Source organism: Dipodomys ordii, unplaced genomic scaffold (genome assembly GCF_000151885.1).
Source record: "Dipodomys ordii isolate 6190 unplaced genomic scaffold, Dord_2.0 Scaffold138, whole genome shotgun sequence".
In the NCBI taxonomy this organism is placed as follows: Eukaryota; Metazoa; Chordata; class Mammalia; order Rodentia; family Heteromyidae; genus Dipodomys; species Dipodomys ordii.
The window spans coordinates 297,016-313,340 of record NW_012267354.1 but is presented as its reverse complement, the minus strand read 5'-3'; the positions used below and the strand labels follow the sequence as shown (position 1 = coordinate 313,340).

The 16,325-nt window shown below is 46.1% G+C and overlaps 3 protein-coding genes across 4 annotated transcripts in view; 1 reads left to right on the top strand and 2 right to left on the bottom strand.

Moving 5' to 3' along the window:
• Ddx39b (DEAD (Asp-Glu-Ala-Asp) box polypeptide 39B) overlaps positions 1-1,460 on the bottom strand; it is a 33,791-nt gene extending 32,331 nt beyond the window's left edge. The window contains exons 1-2 of the mRNA XM_013031105.1: positions 1,362-1,460; positions 261-597 (exon numbers count right to left, since the gene is read on the bottom strand). Of these exons, the coding sequence (XP_012886559.1) occupies positions 261-471 (211 nt within the window). The 5' untranslated portion in view covers positions 472-597; positions 1,362-1,460. The remainder of the gene's footprint in view (positions 1-260; positions 598-1,361) is intronic.
• Positions 1,461-7,257: 5,797 nt separating this feature from the next.
• Atp6v1g2 (ATPase, H+ transporting, lysosomal 13kDa, V1 subunit G2) lies at positions 7,258-9,058 on the bottom strand. Of its 2 annotated transcripts, none has more exons than XM_013031299.1 (3): positions 8,949-9,058; positions 8,606-8,706; positions 7,258-7,572 (listed from the first exon to the last, which is right to left on the bottom strand). In XM_013031299.1, exons 1-3 carry the CDS (start codon positions 9,028-9,030, stop codon positions 7,399-7,401), a joined length of 357 nt encoding a protein of 118 aa, XP_012886753.1. In that variant the 5' UTR covers positions 9,031-9,058; the 3' UTR covers positions 7,258-7,398. The 2 variants fall into 2 exon arrangements, with proteins under 2 accessions (XP_012886753.1, XP_012886754.1); XM_013031300.1 differs by having other exon boundaries at positions 7,258-7,530; positions 8,684-8,706.
• A 964-nt stretch (positions 9,059-10,022) lies between these two features.
• Nfkbil1 (nuclear factor of kappa light polypeptide gene enhancer in B-cells inhibitor-like 1) overlaps positions 10,023-16,325 on the top strand; it is a 15,674-nt gene continuing 9,371 nt past the window's right edge. Inside the window, exons 1-2 of the mRNA XM_013031382.1 lie at positions 10,023-10,192; positions 10,590-10,866. Coding sequence (XP_012886836.1) covers positions 10,136-10,192; positions 10,590-10,866 — 334 coding nt within the window. The 5' untranslated portion in view covers positions 10,023-10,135. The remainder of the gene's footprint in view (positions 10,193-10,589; positions 10,867-16,325) is intronic.

Genomic DNA, 16,325 nt, shown 5'->3' with positions numbered 1-16,325 from the left:
CCAGTAGTGGGGCCTGAACTCTGGGCCTGGGCACTGTCCCTCAGCTCTTCAGCTCAAGGCTACCACTCTACCACTTGAGCCACAGAGCCACTTCCGGCTTTTTTCTTTTTGCTTATGTGGAGCTGAGTAATCGAACCCAGGGCCTCAGGCATGCAAGGCAAGCGCTCTACCACCGAGCCACCTTCCCAGCACCCAGACACACCTCTTTAAAATATCCCTAAAGTGCCTAATAAGCAGTCTATGCTCAACAGAAAACGTACCTTCAGATGGATGCTCAAAGCCACAGTCGACAATGGCTCGGAGCAACTCTGGCTTGAGCAAGAAGTCTCGAAAGCCAGAGCTGTGGATGGAAACATAAGAGCCCTTGACATCTTTCTTGGCAGGGGCTTCAGCCCCATCTCCCCCAGCTGCGGTCTCCACCTCATCCTCTTCATAGTCCAAGAGCTCATTGTCCACATCGTTCTCTGCCATTATTACGCCAGCAAGGGGATAATGGGAGAGGTCTCTGTAGAAATTCTCCCAGAAAATGTGAAAACCAGGGGAGGGGGGAAGGGCTTGAGAAAGGAAAAGGGCAGATACTAGTTTCCAATCGAAGAGCTGTAGGACAAAAGACCAAAAAATTTAACCCGTCACAAGCATACATTTACCAACGCTTTTTGCCCCCCACTATTCATGTTGCCCCTAAACTATATCTCCTGTACTGGAAATGCAAATGACAAAAGTGAACAGCAAATATATATATTTTTTAAATGAGAAGAGTGGTCTCAAGAGATGGGGTTCCTAAAAAAGATTTAGTCATACTAGCAGGAACCAGTTCAGACAGGAGATGGGTTTATAAGGTATCAATCCCTAACGAAGCAGCCATCAGTCAAGGGTGATAGATTATGGTCAGCATTGCGCAGAGCGCTCACTTCTCACAATGAAACATCATGTGGCTGCTATTTACCTGCCCACTCCCCAGTACCCTTCCACTGTTTTAAGAAACACCTGTGTGCCAGGTGTGGCAGTTCAAGCCTGTCTGTAATCCAGATTGGAAAATGAGTTAGAGGGCCAGCATGAAGAAGATAAGGACCCTGGGTTTCAGATACAAACTGAACAGTCGCATGTAATTAACAATGAGGAGCTGGGGGTAAGAGAATGGCTCAAAAGCAAAAAACAAAAACGAGCTGGGACGAGCTCAGAGATACCGGGCTTGCCTTTGGGGCGAGGCCCTGGGTTTAGTCCTCAGCTCTGTAAAAATTAATACATTTTAGTAGCCACGAAAGGAGGAGACCCCCCCTTCTTCCTTCGGTACCCCCGCTTCAGCTTAACAATGTTTACCAAGTGGCCTCAACGCCACCCTTTCACTACTACTCAGATACCTTTCCGAGAAGCACTCACACGCGTTGAGAAATCCCTCCAAATGCCGGCAAAGTCCATCTGAGAACTGTCCAGCTGCGCCCAAATGCAAACTCTATCCCATCACCCGCCGAGACAAGGCCAAGAGTGAAGGCGAGAAAAGCCCCGCCCTCCACAAATGCCAAAGACTAGGGGACGTCTAGCACCGCCTCTCGAGGTCGCAGGGACCTCAGGTAGCCGAGGGACCCAATGAAGAAATAGGGAGCAAAGGGAACACAATGGCGCCCGAGCCACCATCTTGGATTGGGCCCCCCTTTCCCTCCCTACCTCACCCCAAAAGCTTTTGCTCTCGCAAAGAGTGAAATCAGTGGAAATAACAACCCAACTAGGCCTTAGCAACCAGACCATCGACTGTGGAAGAGGTATCGGGAACCTTTATAGCAGGGTGGCCTGGGAGAAGAGCAGATGGAGGCGGATTCTAATGAAGGCCAAAGCTTACCTTTGCAGGGCGAGCGTGTATGGCGGCGGCAACTCGATCGAAAGAGAGAACCTTCCTCCACTTCCGGTTCCAGGCTTTCCTCTATCCCCCGTCCTCCCGCCTTCTTGGAAGTCAGAGCGCAGGCGCAGGGTGCGGGAAGAAGGACCTTCAGCAGTTCTATAGTTCCGCGCGCTCCGGGGTTGCCTTTGGAGAATGCCAGTCAGGAAAAAGAAAACCAAGCCACTTCTAACTCTTCCGCTACTGTCAGTAAGACATAAAAGTAACGTTGTTTCCTACTCTTATCTTCCTTCACCTTTATACTTTTCTCCATGATCTTTACGTCATCGTTTAGGTTTTCGCCACTCAGGTTTTCTCTCTAGACAGCTCTCCGTGAACGCGCGAAAAAGAAGCGCGAGGGGGCGGGGGGAGCCTGCGCGTTCCCACGGGGTCCTTGGCGCGGTAGTCAAGGTGACCTCTGGTCTAACCGGCTTGTTCTAAGTTAAATCTTGCTCTGCAGAAAGGAGGGAAGAAGCAGAGCTCTGAGATCTGTAGTGAACTGTGTTCAGGAGTCTTGCCTCTCCCTTTTCCCAGAGATGGCGACTGTGGGCAGTAATTGCCCAAAATGTCGTTGGCCCATATAGCTTGGGTTCTTGGGTTGGTGGGTCAGGGTTGTCAGAAAAGTGTTCTGAATCCCTAGAGTAGAAACAGGGGTCTAGGTTCATCTCCAAGTTTCAAAAATAAATGGTAGGACTCCAGAGCTACACAACTTTCTACAAATAGTATTTGATGGCAATCCGCTGTGTTCTCATAACTTAATGCTGCTCCCTTAGCCCATTGATTCCTCCCCCCTGCCTGAAAAATCTCCCACAATCTTATCCCTGTCCTTGAGTTATTCCTAGCAAAATTGCACCCTCGACCTTATCTGAAAGTGCACCATCTGTCACAACCACAAAGACATTCAAAAGAAACTGCACACTCAAAATGTGTAAAAACCTCCCCCTCCCCCTCGTTTCTCTGACCCAGCTCCCAGTTACATGGAGTCCCTCTGCAGCAATGATTAAAACCTATTCTGGTCTGTTGAGGTCTCTGCCTTCTTTCTCTCCTTTCCTCCGCTTGATCTTTCCTAACAGTATTAATGGGCTTTAAATGTTCTTAATCCCATTCCAACCACCTCATTGTTTCTGCTTGGGTTTTTGTTTTGTTTTGTTTCCCACCCTGAATGAAACATTGTTTTGGGGCTGCTGTGGAAGCTGGATGTGATGTTTTGTTGCTTATTTTATTTTTTTAACCTTTCACTGTCTCACACACACACACACACACACACACACACACACACACACATATAATTATCTTTAAGTAGTTGTACAAAGAAGTTCCCATTCTACAAAACAGTATATGAGTACAAAGTATCTGACAACATTGTCACCCATCTCTCTTAACCCAACCCTTCTCTCACTTTTTTTCTTTAATTGAGATTAGGTGATCACATAAATTTCACATATTTTACAGTATTGTGGAATAGCCACAAACATATTTTAACTTTCACAAGGCAAATTGTCATTATTATGGTCTATACAGTTTGTGAATTCTTTTTTTTTTTAATTTTATTTTATTTGTGAACATGCTGTACAGAGGAGTTACAATTACATGGGCAGGATAATGGGTACATTTCTTACCAAGCATTGCAGCCTCCTCCTTTGTTTACCCTTCACATCCCTTCCCAGCCTCCCCCCTCCCCCCCCAGTTTGTGAATTCTATGAGCTTTGACAATACAAGTTATTTTTTCCACATCAGGTGATGTTTCCATTTCTTTCCTTTTTTTTTAATGTAGGCTGTTCCCACTTATTCTGTTTCTCCTCCTGGCTTCCCTCTGTTACGTGCATATATCTACCATATATATGGTCAAGAACATGGAGTCATTTAGCAATGATACAACAAAATGGGTGGTTGTCTTTTGTTTCGGTTGTGGGGCCTGAACTCTGGGCCTGGGTGCTGTCCCTCAGCTCTTCAGCTCAAGGCTAGCGCTCTACCACTTGAGCCACAGTGCCACTTCCAGCTTTTTTCTTTTTGCTTATGTGGTGCTGAGGAATCGAACCCAGGGTCTCACGTATGCAAGGCAAGCGCTCTACCACTGAGCCACCTTCCCAGCCCCTGTCCTTTGTTTCTTGAGTCCTATTTCTTTGCCATATCTTCTTGTATTTTGGCTTTAGCATCCACATATCAGGGAGACCATGTGCCGTTTGTCTCTTTGTTTTTGGCTTACTTCACTCAAAATAATCTGCTCTAGTTCTATCCATTTCCCTGCAAATGCCATTATTTTGTCCTTTCTAATGGCTGTATAATATTCCATTGTATATAGGTGCCACAATTTTTGGATCCACTCAGTAGTGAGGCATCTGGGTTGTTTCCAAATCTTTGCTATTGTGAACAGTGCTGTAATAAACATGGAGGTGCATGTGTCTTTGTATATTGGTTCCTGTTGCTCAGGGTAGATGCCTAGGAGTGGTATGGCTGGGTCATAGGGGAGGTCTACATTTAGCTTTCTGAGGTATCTCCAGACTGTTTTCCAAAGTGGTTGTTATTAGTATACATTCCCACCAACAATGCAGGAGGGTTCGTCTTTCTCCGCATCCCCTCCAGCATTTGTTGTTGGCTGACTTTAGGATGTGAGCCATTCTGATTAGGGTAAGGTGGTATGTCAATGTTGTTTTTATTTGCATTTTCTTTACATATTGCTTGTTTTAAAGTGGCAAGTGTTTAATGCCTTCTTATTAGCACACTTAGCCATTTAACACTAAGAAGGTACCATTCATATATATATATATATATATATATATATATATATTTTTTTTTTTTTTTTTTTTTTTGTCGGTCATGGGGCTTGAACTCTGGGCTTGGGTGCTATCCCTGCTCACTCTTCAACTCAAAGCGAGCCCTCCACAGCTTGAGCCACAGCACCACTTCTGGTTTTCTGGTAGTTAATTGGAGATAAGAGTCTCACAGACTTTTCTGCTCGGGCTGTCTTTGAACCACAATCCTCAGATCTCAGCCTCCTCAGTAGCTAGGATTACAGGTGTGAGCCACTGGCACCCGGCTTTGTATTTTTTTTTTAAATCTTTGGGTTTCAGTTCAAGGAATCAGTTTATAATACATTTTGATCTATGTCACCCCTTCCATGATGCTCCCCTATCTTTCCCAATCCCACCCATAACCTTTCATTTATATTTTATAGATAAGCAGACACACTTAGAAAAATAAAACATATCCAGAGCAAACAGTGACAGCCAGGTTGTCAACATCTAATTATCTTTGTATCTTGCCTCTCTCTTCAATCTCATTAATCAGTCTGAAAAGCAAGCTTGCCTTCTGTAGTAAAGAAAAGTAACTGATCTACTGTCACCAGTGGCTCATGCCTGTAATCCTAGCTACTCAAAATCACAGTTTAAAGTCAGCCTGGGTAGGAAAGTGTATGAGACTTGTCTCCAACTAAGAACCAAAAAGCCAGAGTGGGGCTGTGGCTCAAGTAGTAGGGAACTAGCCTTAAGCACAAAGCTCAGGGACAGTGTCCCAGACACTGGTACAAAGAAAGAAAGGAAGGAAGGAAGGCAGGAAGGGAGAAAGAAAGAAGAAAAATAACAGATTCAAGGTATGTATCCAGAGCTGGGAAGGTGGCTCAGTGGTAGAGCGCTTGCCTTGCATGTGTGAGGCCCTGGGTTCGATTCCTCAGCACCACATAAGCAAAAAGAAAAAAGCCGGAAGTGGTGCTGTGGCTCAAGTGGTAGAGTGCTAGCCTTGAGCTGAAGAGCTGAGGGACAGCGCCCAAGCCCAGAGTTCAGGCCTCACGACTGGACCCAAAAAAAAAAAAAAGGAATGTATCCAGCCAGGTGCCAGTGGCTCAAGCCTGTAATCTTAGCTACTCAGGAGGTTGAGATCTGAGGATCTCGGTTCAAAGCCAGCCCAGGCAGGAAAGTCCGTAAGACTCTTATCTCCAATAAACCACTAGAAAACCAGAAGTGGTTCTGTGGCTCAAGCAGTAGAGCGCTCTCCTTGAGCAGAAGAGCGCAGGGACAACGCCCAGGCCCAGAGTTCATGGCCCAGGACTGACCAAAATAAAGGAACATACCATAGAAGAGCAATTTTCCCAGCCTTAAGTGTCATTTAACTTATTCTACAGTGTTTACCAGTTCTCTAACCTGTGCCAAATGCTATCCTAGGATCTGGAGACACAATGAATGACCCTGTCTTTGCAGAGGCTACATAAGGGGATACATGTAAACATAATGTAAAGCCCCCAAACAAAACAAGATAATGGTACAAAAGAGTGGTTCTACACACTAGCTTTCCTCTTACAGCTGCTGTCTGTACTCCTCAGGTTTCCAAAAGAGGAACTATATATTTCTCATTTGAGAGAAACAATAGAGTACTATTTGCTTTTGCTTCTCCAACAAGTTTCAAAGGACAGGCTTTTGAGGTATCTGGAGAATATGTAAATGTGGAACAAGATAATGACTGCAATGAGAAATGATGACACAAAAGGCGGCTGTTTTAACTCACCAACTCATTTGTCCATAGTTATTTTATTGACATTTTCATTGTTACAAAGGGAAAGCAAGGCATTAAGGATATAGAAAGGAAGGCCATGCATATAGGGTATACCACATCATTTTAGATCTCAGGAATCAGTAAACATCTGTTGAGTCTTTGGGGAAATAGAAAAAGGAAGTATAGCCAATAAAGAGAAAGGACATTCTAAGAGAGACAAAAAGATCCTGAGATGCTGTGTCTACCTGGAACCAAATACTGAAGTTAAATGAGACTCTCCTTTCATCTTTTCAGGGATCTTAAGGTCTCTGGGGAAAGCAAGATGGTAAGAATACATTCTTTAGAGAAGTACCAGGATCACAGAATGAGTGGAATTAGAGAGCCACTAACAAACATCAGGAAGCAGAAATATTTAGCATTTCACAGGTAAGCAGCAAGTGGTAACAATATCTTGGGGTCCATTTGTTATATCATAACTAGTACCTACAAGGAACCATGATATTCTCTTAATGATTCCTAATCATCGCAGAAACCTCACAAGGTAGGCATTGTTGTTGTTGTTGTTGTTATTGTTACTATTCCAGTTTTACAAAGGAAGACATTGTGGCTTCCAGGTTAAGTCATCTGTCCCAGTTGCACAGTCAGAATGGGACAGGATTTGGATAGGAACCCAAATATGCTAGGCTCCAAAGTCAGGGTATTTTCTACATTTATTACTTCCCTTATATTCCAAATTACACAGAAGGGTTAGGTGAGGATGACTTGGGCATTTACAAGATCTTAGTGTTATAGAACACAAAGATTCATGTTTGAGAAGGTTATTTACAAGTCTCAAAGGAGAATATTAGATCCTGCCCCCTAGAATTTCCAGAAAGAATTATGGTGAAATATTATTTTTTTTCTTTTTGGTACGGTGCTGGGGATTGAATCCAAGGCTTTGTGCATGCTAGACAAGGGAAGTGATATTTATTTGGGACATTTCTTTGAGGAAAGGACTGTCAGGAGGAGTGAGACCTTATAAAGGGTCCTAGGCAAAGCTCTTAGGCGGTGATCCGGTAGTTGGGGTGGACCTGGGGCCTGACATCACAGACCATGCCAAGAAGCTGGGCCAGGACACGCTCCCGGTTTCTCTGCTGGGAGCTCTGCATGCCCTGTACCTGGCGCCTTGTAGCCTGCTCCACTTCAGCAGACAGGTTCCCTTGGGATCCCATGGCCTGAGGAGTAGGGAAAAGGGAAGGGGCAGAGGAGCAGAAATAGAGAAAGAAAGGTCCAAGCATGTGAAGAGAAAGATCCTGTATAAGACCAAAAAGAGAAGCCTTTCTAAAACCATACCCATCCCACAGAAATACCCAGATATGAAAGGGATAAACACAACCCCTTACTCTCTAACACCTAAAATGAGGGATTATCCTAAGACTATAAAATCCCCACCATCAAACTCTAACCCACTTCTATATTACCTTTATAATAACAGTAAGAAATTTAAAACAATCCCCACCATCTTCCCACCTATAAAACTCTTCCCTCTACCCTAAATACTATCATATTATGCCACAAAGACTGTGGTGGTTGCTTCTCCCTAAGGTGTAAATATCCTTAAAAAAAAAAAAAACCTCCCAGGGCTGGGAAGGTGGTTCAGTGGTACGGTGCTTGCCTTGCATGCATGAAGCCCTGGGTTCGATTCCTCAGCACCACATAAGCAGAAAAAGCCGGAAGTGGGGCTGAGTCTCAAGTGGTAGAGCACGTGCCTTGAGCTGAAGAGCTGAGAGACAGTGCCCAGGCCCAGAGTTCAGGCCGCATGACTAGCAAAACAAAACAAAAACTCCCAGACTCTAGTTTGGCAAGTATGGCTCATGCCTGTCATTCTAGCGATTCAAGAGTCTGAGATCTGAAGATCCTGTTTTGAAGTCAGCTCAGATAGGAAAGTTTATGAGACACATCTCCAATTAATCAGCAAAAAGCCAGAAGTGGAGCCGTGGTTCAAGTAGTAGACCACTAGCTTTGAGAGAAAAAGGCAAAGGACAGCATTGGGCCCTCAGTTCAAACTCCCACTTCTAGCATTTAAAAAAATACCTCCTAGACTCTGTTACATATCATGTCAAGGCTTTATCAATGCTGTGGTTCTTACCAGGGTCTTCTCAGCCTCCTGCCAACACTGTTTCCTGGTGAGTCACCTGCACTCATCTCACTAGATGTACTCACCAATTTGCACCGGATGGATCCCATCTCAATTCCCCTTCAACTCACCGCCTGCTGCTTGCTCTGGAATTCCTGCTCCCGCTCTCTACGGTATTGTTCTACCTCCATCTGTGCCTCCTCCTTAGCCTGCTTCAGTCTTCGAGCTTTTCCTGGAGGCAGAAGAAAGAACGGGTGGGAATGGATCCCCCACAAAAATGTGAAAGTTACTAAGCCTTCCCTTAGGTAGCAAAATACTAGAGTCTAACACCTCTCCATTTTTTCTCTACTATTCCATACTCCAGCCCCCAGGTCTCTTCACCAGCCTTGGATTTTCCAAAAGACTCAAATATTTGTTAATCCCTCACCCCTAATTTTCTTTCCAGACTCTGAAGAGAGAAAAGGGGAGACTCACTCTTTCTGGCATCTGCCACCTTTTCAGCTGCCCTCTTCTCAGCTTGTAATAGCTGCTGGATACCCTGGGACTGACTGGCCATTTCTGTCGCTAGGAATGACGCTGTTTTGAAGGCAACCGAGGTACCAGATGGCTCCCACCTCCAATCGCCTAGTTCTCCTCCAGCTCGTTGATGCAGTCCTCCACCACTCCTGGGTCTTAGTGCTCCACTTTTCACTCAGCCTCCTGCACCCAGTGTCTCCCCCAATCTAATCCTCCACTGATGACTGGTCCTCATTCAAGCAGTACCCAAAAGGGCCACCTGGGAGCAGCAGAGACCGGGCCCTGAGCTGATAGCAAATTTCGGACTGTTACAGGGCCTTCCCATCCACTAAGGTCTAAAGATGGGGTTGGGACAGAAAGGGGAGGAATATTTGAGTGGGAGGAGAGCTGGAATGGTGGTCCTCAAGGAGGCACAGAGCCAAAGAATGGGGTGAGAAGACTATCCTACCACGAGTTAGGCTTAATTCTCCCAAGTCGCTTTTCTGCCTCCATCTTCTTCTACATTTCCCCAGTCCAAGTTTCTTCTTGCAGTTGTCTTAATATTTTATTTGATTTTGGCGGTACTAGGGCTTCAATAACGGGCCTTGAGCTTGCTGGGCAAGTGCTCTTCTATTTGAGCCACACCACCAGCCCTCTTAATGTCTTTTCGTGTGTGTGTGTGTGTGTGTGTGTGTGTGTGTGTGTGTGTGTCTTAATCTATCCCTATTTGCCTTCATTGTGGTTGGGTTTTTCACTTCCACAGTGATTTTTATCCTGTTTTTATCTCTGCAGTTTTCCTCTATTTTTTCATCTTTCCACCAATCACTGCGCCTTCCACTCTGTGCGCCCCAGTTGGGGGAAGCTGGGGCAACCCTCCTTTCTCCCTGCCCTGGCATCTCATCCCATCTTCCGGTTTCAGGTGGACCCTTTGTCATAAATTCCCTAGTTTCCCCGCCGGAGCCCTAACGAAGAAACCACCCGGTCGGGGATGAGTGATATCCCTTGCGCTTCAAAGCTTATTTCCGCCCCAAACTTGCGTCTCCGCTTGCGTCATTTCCGCCAACCTGGAGTATCTCCGCCCTTCCCGCCTCCCTTCTCGGAGCGTCTTAAACACAGGCTTCTGGCCTACGGCTCTGGGGGCACTTGGGGGGCGGGGGACAGGTCTGATGAGTAACCCCTCCCCCCAGGTCTTAGAGGGAGAAGCCTCTACATCTGTCTGCCGGGTACATTATATTAAATTTCTAGATCATTATTTGAAACTGTGACTTAAGTTCAGATTCTGGCTGGTTAAAAATTTCCCCACCAGGCCCTATTCTTTTTTTCTCCCTCTCCCCAAAGTTTATTTTTAAAAATGTACCTGGGCTCTTGAGCTTTTAAGTAACTTACATATCTTTGCAATCAAAATTTACATAAAAAATTAATATGTGCCCCAGCCCCCCTCAAATTTTTCTCTCAGACCTATCATCTGGTCAGGGATGAGGTTTAGGCCTCCTCTTTGCTAGAGATGTGAGAAGAAACAAGGAGATATTTGAGAGACAGGAAGGAATGTCTGAAATGGAGCGGGAGGGGCAAGCCAAAATCTGCCCTGATTGCAGCCTTTACTTTTTCCTTTTTCCTCAGCCCAAGAGTTCCATGGCCTCCGCATCCCGCCGCCAACGCCGAGAGCGTCGCTTCCGCCGTTACTTGTCTGCAGGACGGCTGGTGCGCGCCCAGGCCCTCCTCCAGCGACACCCAGGCCTTGATGTGGATGCTGGGCAGCCCCCACCACTGCACCGGGCCTGTGCCCGCCATGATGCCCCTGCCCTGTGCCTGCTGCTTCGCCTCGGGGCTGACCCTGCCCACCAGGACCGCCATGGGGACACTGCTCTGCATGCTGCTGCCCGCCAGGGCCCTGATGGTGAGTCTGCCAGCCAGAGAGACAGTCATGAGCAACTGATCAAATTTGTAGTGAAAGCCAATTTATTGTTGAGAAATTTATTTGGTCAGTGGGGCCTAGGAAGATAGTTGACCAAGTTGGCATGTGGCAATCACAAGGTGCCTTGACATTACTGAAATACCATTGTCTGAGAAGCCCAGTAGTATTCCCTTGTGTGGATTCTCTCCTGCGTGTGTGTGTGTGTGTGTGTGGTGTGACAAGATCTTGCTAGGCCAGACTGACCACAGCCTGGAGACCTGGTGATCCTCCTGTCTCAGCTCCTGTGGGCAGGGAACACGTGCACATACTACCACACCTGAATCAGCTAGTCTTTAAATTTGCTTGTCTGCCTGCTTGCCTGGTTTTCCTTCCTTCCTTCCTTCCTTCCTTCCTTCCTTCCTTCCTTCCTTCCTTCCTTCCACTTTTCCTTTCTTCTTTCTTTTTTTTTGGTCGGTTGTGGGGCTTGAACTCTGGGCCTAGGTCCCTCAGCTCTTCAGCTCAAGGTGAGCACTCTACCATTTGAGCCAAGGGCCACTTCCAGTTTCTGAGTGGTTTATTGGAGATAAGAGTCTCACAGACTTTTCTGCCCGAGCTGGCTTTGAACCATGATCCTTAGATCTCAGTCTCCTAAGTAGCTAGGATTACAGGTGTGAGCCACCAGCACCCAGCTTTTCTTTCTTTCTTTCTTTTCATATATTTTTTTTATTGTAAAGATACTGTACAGAGGGGGTTACAGTTACATGAATAAGGTAATAAGTACATTTCCTACCATCTCTTCCCCCCCACCTCCCTAACTCCTCCTTCCTTTTCTTTCCCTTTCCCTTTCCGTTCCCTTTCCCTTTCTCTTCCTTCCTTCCTTCCTTCCTTCCTTCTTCTTTCTCTTTCTGTTACTCTCTTACTCTCTTTCCTTTGCTTTTTTTTTTTTTTTTTGTGCCTGTAGTAGGACTTAAACTCAGGGCCTGAGCATTGTTCCTTAGATTTTTTTTGCTCAAGACCAGTCGGTGCTCTATTACTTGAGGCACACCCCTACTTCCATCTATTTGGTAGAGATAAGAGTTTCATAGACTTTCCTACCTGGGTTGGCTTCAAACAACCTTCAGATCTCAGATTCCTGAGTAGCTAGGATTATAGGTGTGAGCCACCAGCAGCCCATCTCAAGACACTTTTTTTTTTTGTTAGTCCTGGAGCTTGAACTCAGAGCCTGGGCACTGTCCCTGAGCTTCTTTTGCTCAAGGCTAGCAGTCTACCACTTGAGCCACAGTGCCACTTCCAGCCTTTTCTGTGTATGTGGTACTGATGACTTCATGAACCCAGGGCTTCATGCATGCTAGGCAAGCACTCTACCACTGAGCCACACCCCCAGCCCTCAGACGCTTCTTACAAAGTAACTCATTGAACCCTTACAGCAACCCTTAACAGGTTTTTCTGGATAAGAGAACTAGGCAGGGCTGGGAATGTGGCTTAGTGGTAGAGTGCTTGCCTAGTATGTATGAAGCCCTAGGTTAGATTCCTCAGTACCACATAAACAGAAAAAGCTGGAAGTGGCTCTGTGGCTGGTGGTAGAGTGCTAGCCTTGAACACAGAGAGGCTCTGGGACAGTGCCCAGGCCCTGAGTTCAAGCTCCAGAACTGGAAAAAAAAAAAGAGAGAGAGAGAAAGAACTAGGCACAGAGAAGTTAAGTCATTTGTCAAAGTTATACAACAGAGATTATAATCAAGGCAACCTGAAAACCTAGACTATCTATGCTTCTAAGAACTCCTGGGTTATATGTTATAGGATTTCACAGTGTCTGTGCCTACATTTAACATATCCCTAATAAATTTGGTTTGTGTGTGTGTGTGTGCGCGTGTGAATCCTGGGACTGTCCCTGAGCTTTTTGCACTCTATCCCTTGGGTCATCGTGCCACTTCTAACTTTCTCTATTTATGTGGTACTGAGGAATTGAACCCAGGGCCTCATGCATGCTAGACAAGTACTGTACCACTAAGCCATATTCCCAGCCTCCAAAACTTTTTTTTTTTGGGTCCGGCTGTGGAGCCTGAACTCTGGGCCTGGGCACTGTCCCTCAGCTCTTCAGCTCAAGGCTAGCGCTCTACCACTTGAGCCACAGCACCACTTCCGGATTTTTTCTTTTTGCTTATGTGGTGCTGAGGAATCGAACCCAGGGCCTCATGCATGCAAGGCAAGCGCTCTACCACTGAGCCACCTTCCCAGCCCAAGGAGTACATTTCTTATCAAGCATTGTTGCCTCCTTCGTTTTTCCCCTACCATCCCTTCCCTCCTACCTCCACAACTACATTCCCCTCCACGCCCCCACCCTCCCCCAGTTCAATTTTCTTTTTAATTTTAAAAGCAAAAGAAGTTTGCCAAGTACAAGTATCTCTCTGGCTGATCAGAGGACCCCTAAACCAGTTCCCAGCTATGACACGGACAGGTCAGGAACCTGTAACTTGCTTCTCTGAAACTGGTATTTTGACAAGTAAATAAACCAAACTTTTGCAGTGGTTTGATACTCACAAAATGATAACTATATTATTTTTATTTTTATATTGCTCAAGTGAAACTTTTTTTTTTGCGGGGGGGGGGGTCCGGTAGTGGGGCCTAAACTCTGGGCCTGGGCGCTGTCCCTCAGCTCTTCAGCTCAAGGCTAGCACTCTACCACTTGAGCCACGGTGCCACTTCCGGTTTTTTTTTCTGCTTATGTGGTGCTGAGGAATCGAACCCAGGGCCTCAAGCATGCAAGGCAAGCACTCTACCACTGAGTCACCTTCCCAGCCCAAGTGAAACTTTTTTGGGGGGGGGGAGGTCCAGTTGTGGGGCCTGAACTCTGGGCCTGGGAGCTGTTCCTCAGCTCTTTAGCTCAAGGCTAGTCCTCTACCACTAGAGCCACAACACCACTTCCAGATTTTTTCTTTTTGCTTATGTGGTGCTGAGGAATCGAACCCAGGGCCTCATGCATGCAAGGCAAGCACTCTGCCACTGAGCTACCTTCCCAGCCCCCCAAGTGAAACTTTTTGAATCGTGAAAATGTCCCTGACAGTGTGGTAGGCAATTCTTTCATTGTATTGAATTCTAAGAAGTATATAAGACTGACATCTCATTTATAAGAAAGTAGAGCTAAGAAGTGGTATGAAGCCTTACAGCTGAGAGATCATAGTCTTCCGAAGAGGCACCCTGGCTCAGGGCTTTCACTCTCCAAATCTTAAACTTCTTCAGGCTATAGTTCTTCCTGATGCCCTCCTAGCTCTGCCACCAGGTGGCTTTCTGTCTACTGGGTCAGAAGGTCCATCTCATTGAGCTGCCAGCTGCTTTAAAGTCAAATGAAAAGATCTTTTTTGAATAGACCCAGAATCCTCTGCCAGAAGTTTTCCCCATAATCCCCATGTTAGGTCTGAGGAATGTAGCAGTGCATGCTGGAGTGGAGACTTGTTATCCCAGCCAGTAAAATGCCAGTGAAGGGCTCTACCTTGTTGTTGTTGTTTTTGTGTGTGTGTTTTCTTTTTGGTGTACTGGTCTTAGGACATGAACTGATGGCCTGGGCATTGTCCCTGAGCTTCTTTTGCTCAAGAGACAAAATTGGAGAGAAAGCCCTAGAGACTAGAATTTCTGCTTATTTTCTTCCGTCGTGTGTGTGTGTGTGTGTGTGTGTGTGTGTGTGTGTGTGTGTGTGTGTGTGCTCATGCACACATGTGTATGCTGTTCTTGGGGCTTGAACTCAGGCCTGGGTGTTATCCCTAAGCTTTTTGTTTCCTCAGGGCTATCAGTCTGCCACTTGAGCCACAGTTCTATTTCTGTTTTTTTTTTTTGGTAATTAATTGGAGGTAAGAGTCTCATGAATTCCTGACCAGGCTGGCTTTGAACTGTGACTATCAGGTCTCAGCCCCTTGAGTAGCTAGGATTACAGGTGTAAGCCACTGGCCCCTGGCTGGTCCTCTACATGTTTGGATTTTAGTGACTTTTTCTTTGTGCCGGTCCTGGAATTTGAACTCAGGGCCTGGGCACTGTCCCTAAGCTTCTTTGGCTCAAGGCTAGCACTCTACACTTGAACCACAGTGCCACTTCTGGCTTTTTCTGAGTAGTTTATTGGAGATAAGAGTCTCATGGACTTTCCTGCCTAGGCTGGCTTCAAACTATCTTAGCCTCCTAAGTAGCTAGGATTACAGGCATAAACCACCAGCACTTGGCTTTTTAGAGACTTTAAAATCTGTCATCTTATGGGAAAGTATTCTTAGCTAAATAAGAACTCCCGAGTAAAACAATAACTATTCTCTACATATAACAAGAATTAGTGAACATTGAGAAACAGGATTATTTTTTTCATAGTCTTTGCGAAAAGAATAAAATTCCAGTGTTGGAGGCATAGCTCAGTTGGTGGAGTGCTACTGAAAGAGCAAAAGTGTCAGGTACCCAGTTTGAGTCCTTGTCTCAGGTCAAAAAAAAAAAGGAGAAAAAATCTCGAACCAGCCAGGTTGGTTTGTGACAACGTATAGCTCAGGCTGGAATGGAACTCCTGATCCTCCTGTCTCAGCCTCCTTGAGTGCCGGAATTACAGATACGTGCCACCACACCCAGCCCATTTACCACACTTCTGTTCTGTGCCAACACAGTACCAGACATCTATTACCACAGCAGAAAGAAGAGGTGGCCTCGTTTTAAAATGACTGAGCATCCGGTGGATGTTCCATTTGCCTTTCCAGCCTCGGCTTCTGCCACACGCCCACGGACTCACCACTTTAGCTATGTGGTCCTGTCTTCAGTGACAAGCCTACTTGTCTTTTGCCCATTGTCTTCCCTTCTTCCTAATATCTAGTTTGTGAAGCATTTCTCTCCCTTAAAGCCTAATTCAGGCCTACCTCCTCCGCACAGCCCTCTCTCACTACCCTGCCTGTCCACCTTTACCTTTTTCTTCTCTGAATCTCAACCCCTGTTCAGTATAGGCTTCTGATACTGGCTCTAGTTTGTTTTTGTTTTTATTTATTTATTTTTGGCCAGTCATGGGGCTGGGCACTATCCCTGAGCTCCCCCCAATCCACCCCCCTCCATGGGGCCAGTCATGGGGCTTGGGCACTGTCCCTGTGCTCTTCAGCTCAAGGCAAGCGCTCTACTGCTTGAGCCATAGCACCACTTCTGGTTTTCTGGTGGTTTATTAGAGATAAGAGTCTCACAGACTTTCCTGCCCGGGCTGGCTTTGAGCTGGAATCTTCAGATCTCAGCCTTCTGAGTAGCTAAGATTACAGATGTGAGCCACTGACGCCCGACTCCCTGAGCTTCTTTTTGCCCAAGGCTAGCTCTCTACCACCTGAGCCACAGCACCACTTCCAGCCTTTTCTGTTTATGTGGTACTGAGGAATTGAACCCAGGGATTCATGCATGCTAGGCAAGCACTTTACCACTAAGCTACATTCCCAGCCCATGTTTTTTTTTTTTTTTTTGGTTGTGTG

Bases quoted from the DNA above. Each gene is read 5' to 3' on its own strand.
- Atp6v1g2 (XM_013031299.1), bottom strand. From the start codon at position 9,030: ATGGCCAGTCAGTCCCAGGGTATCCAGCAGCTATTACAAGCTGAGAAG. The intron at 8,707-8,948 runs GTGAGTCTCCCC...TTCTGCCTCCAG, and splicing joins GGTGGCAGATGCCAGAAAGA to GAAAAGCTCGAAGACTGAAG. The intron at 7,573-8,605 runs GTGAGTTGAAGG...CCTACTCCTCAG, and splicing joins TCCAGAGCAAGCAGCAGGCG to GCCATGGGATCCCAAGGGAA.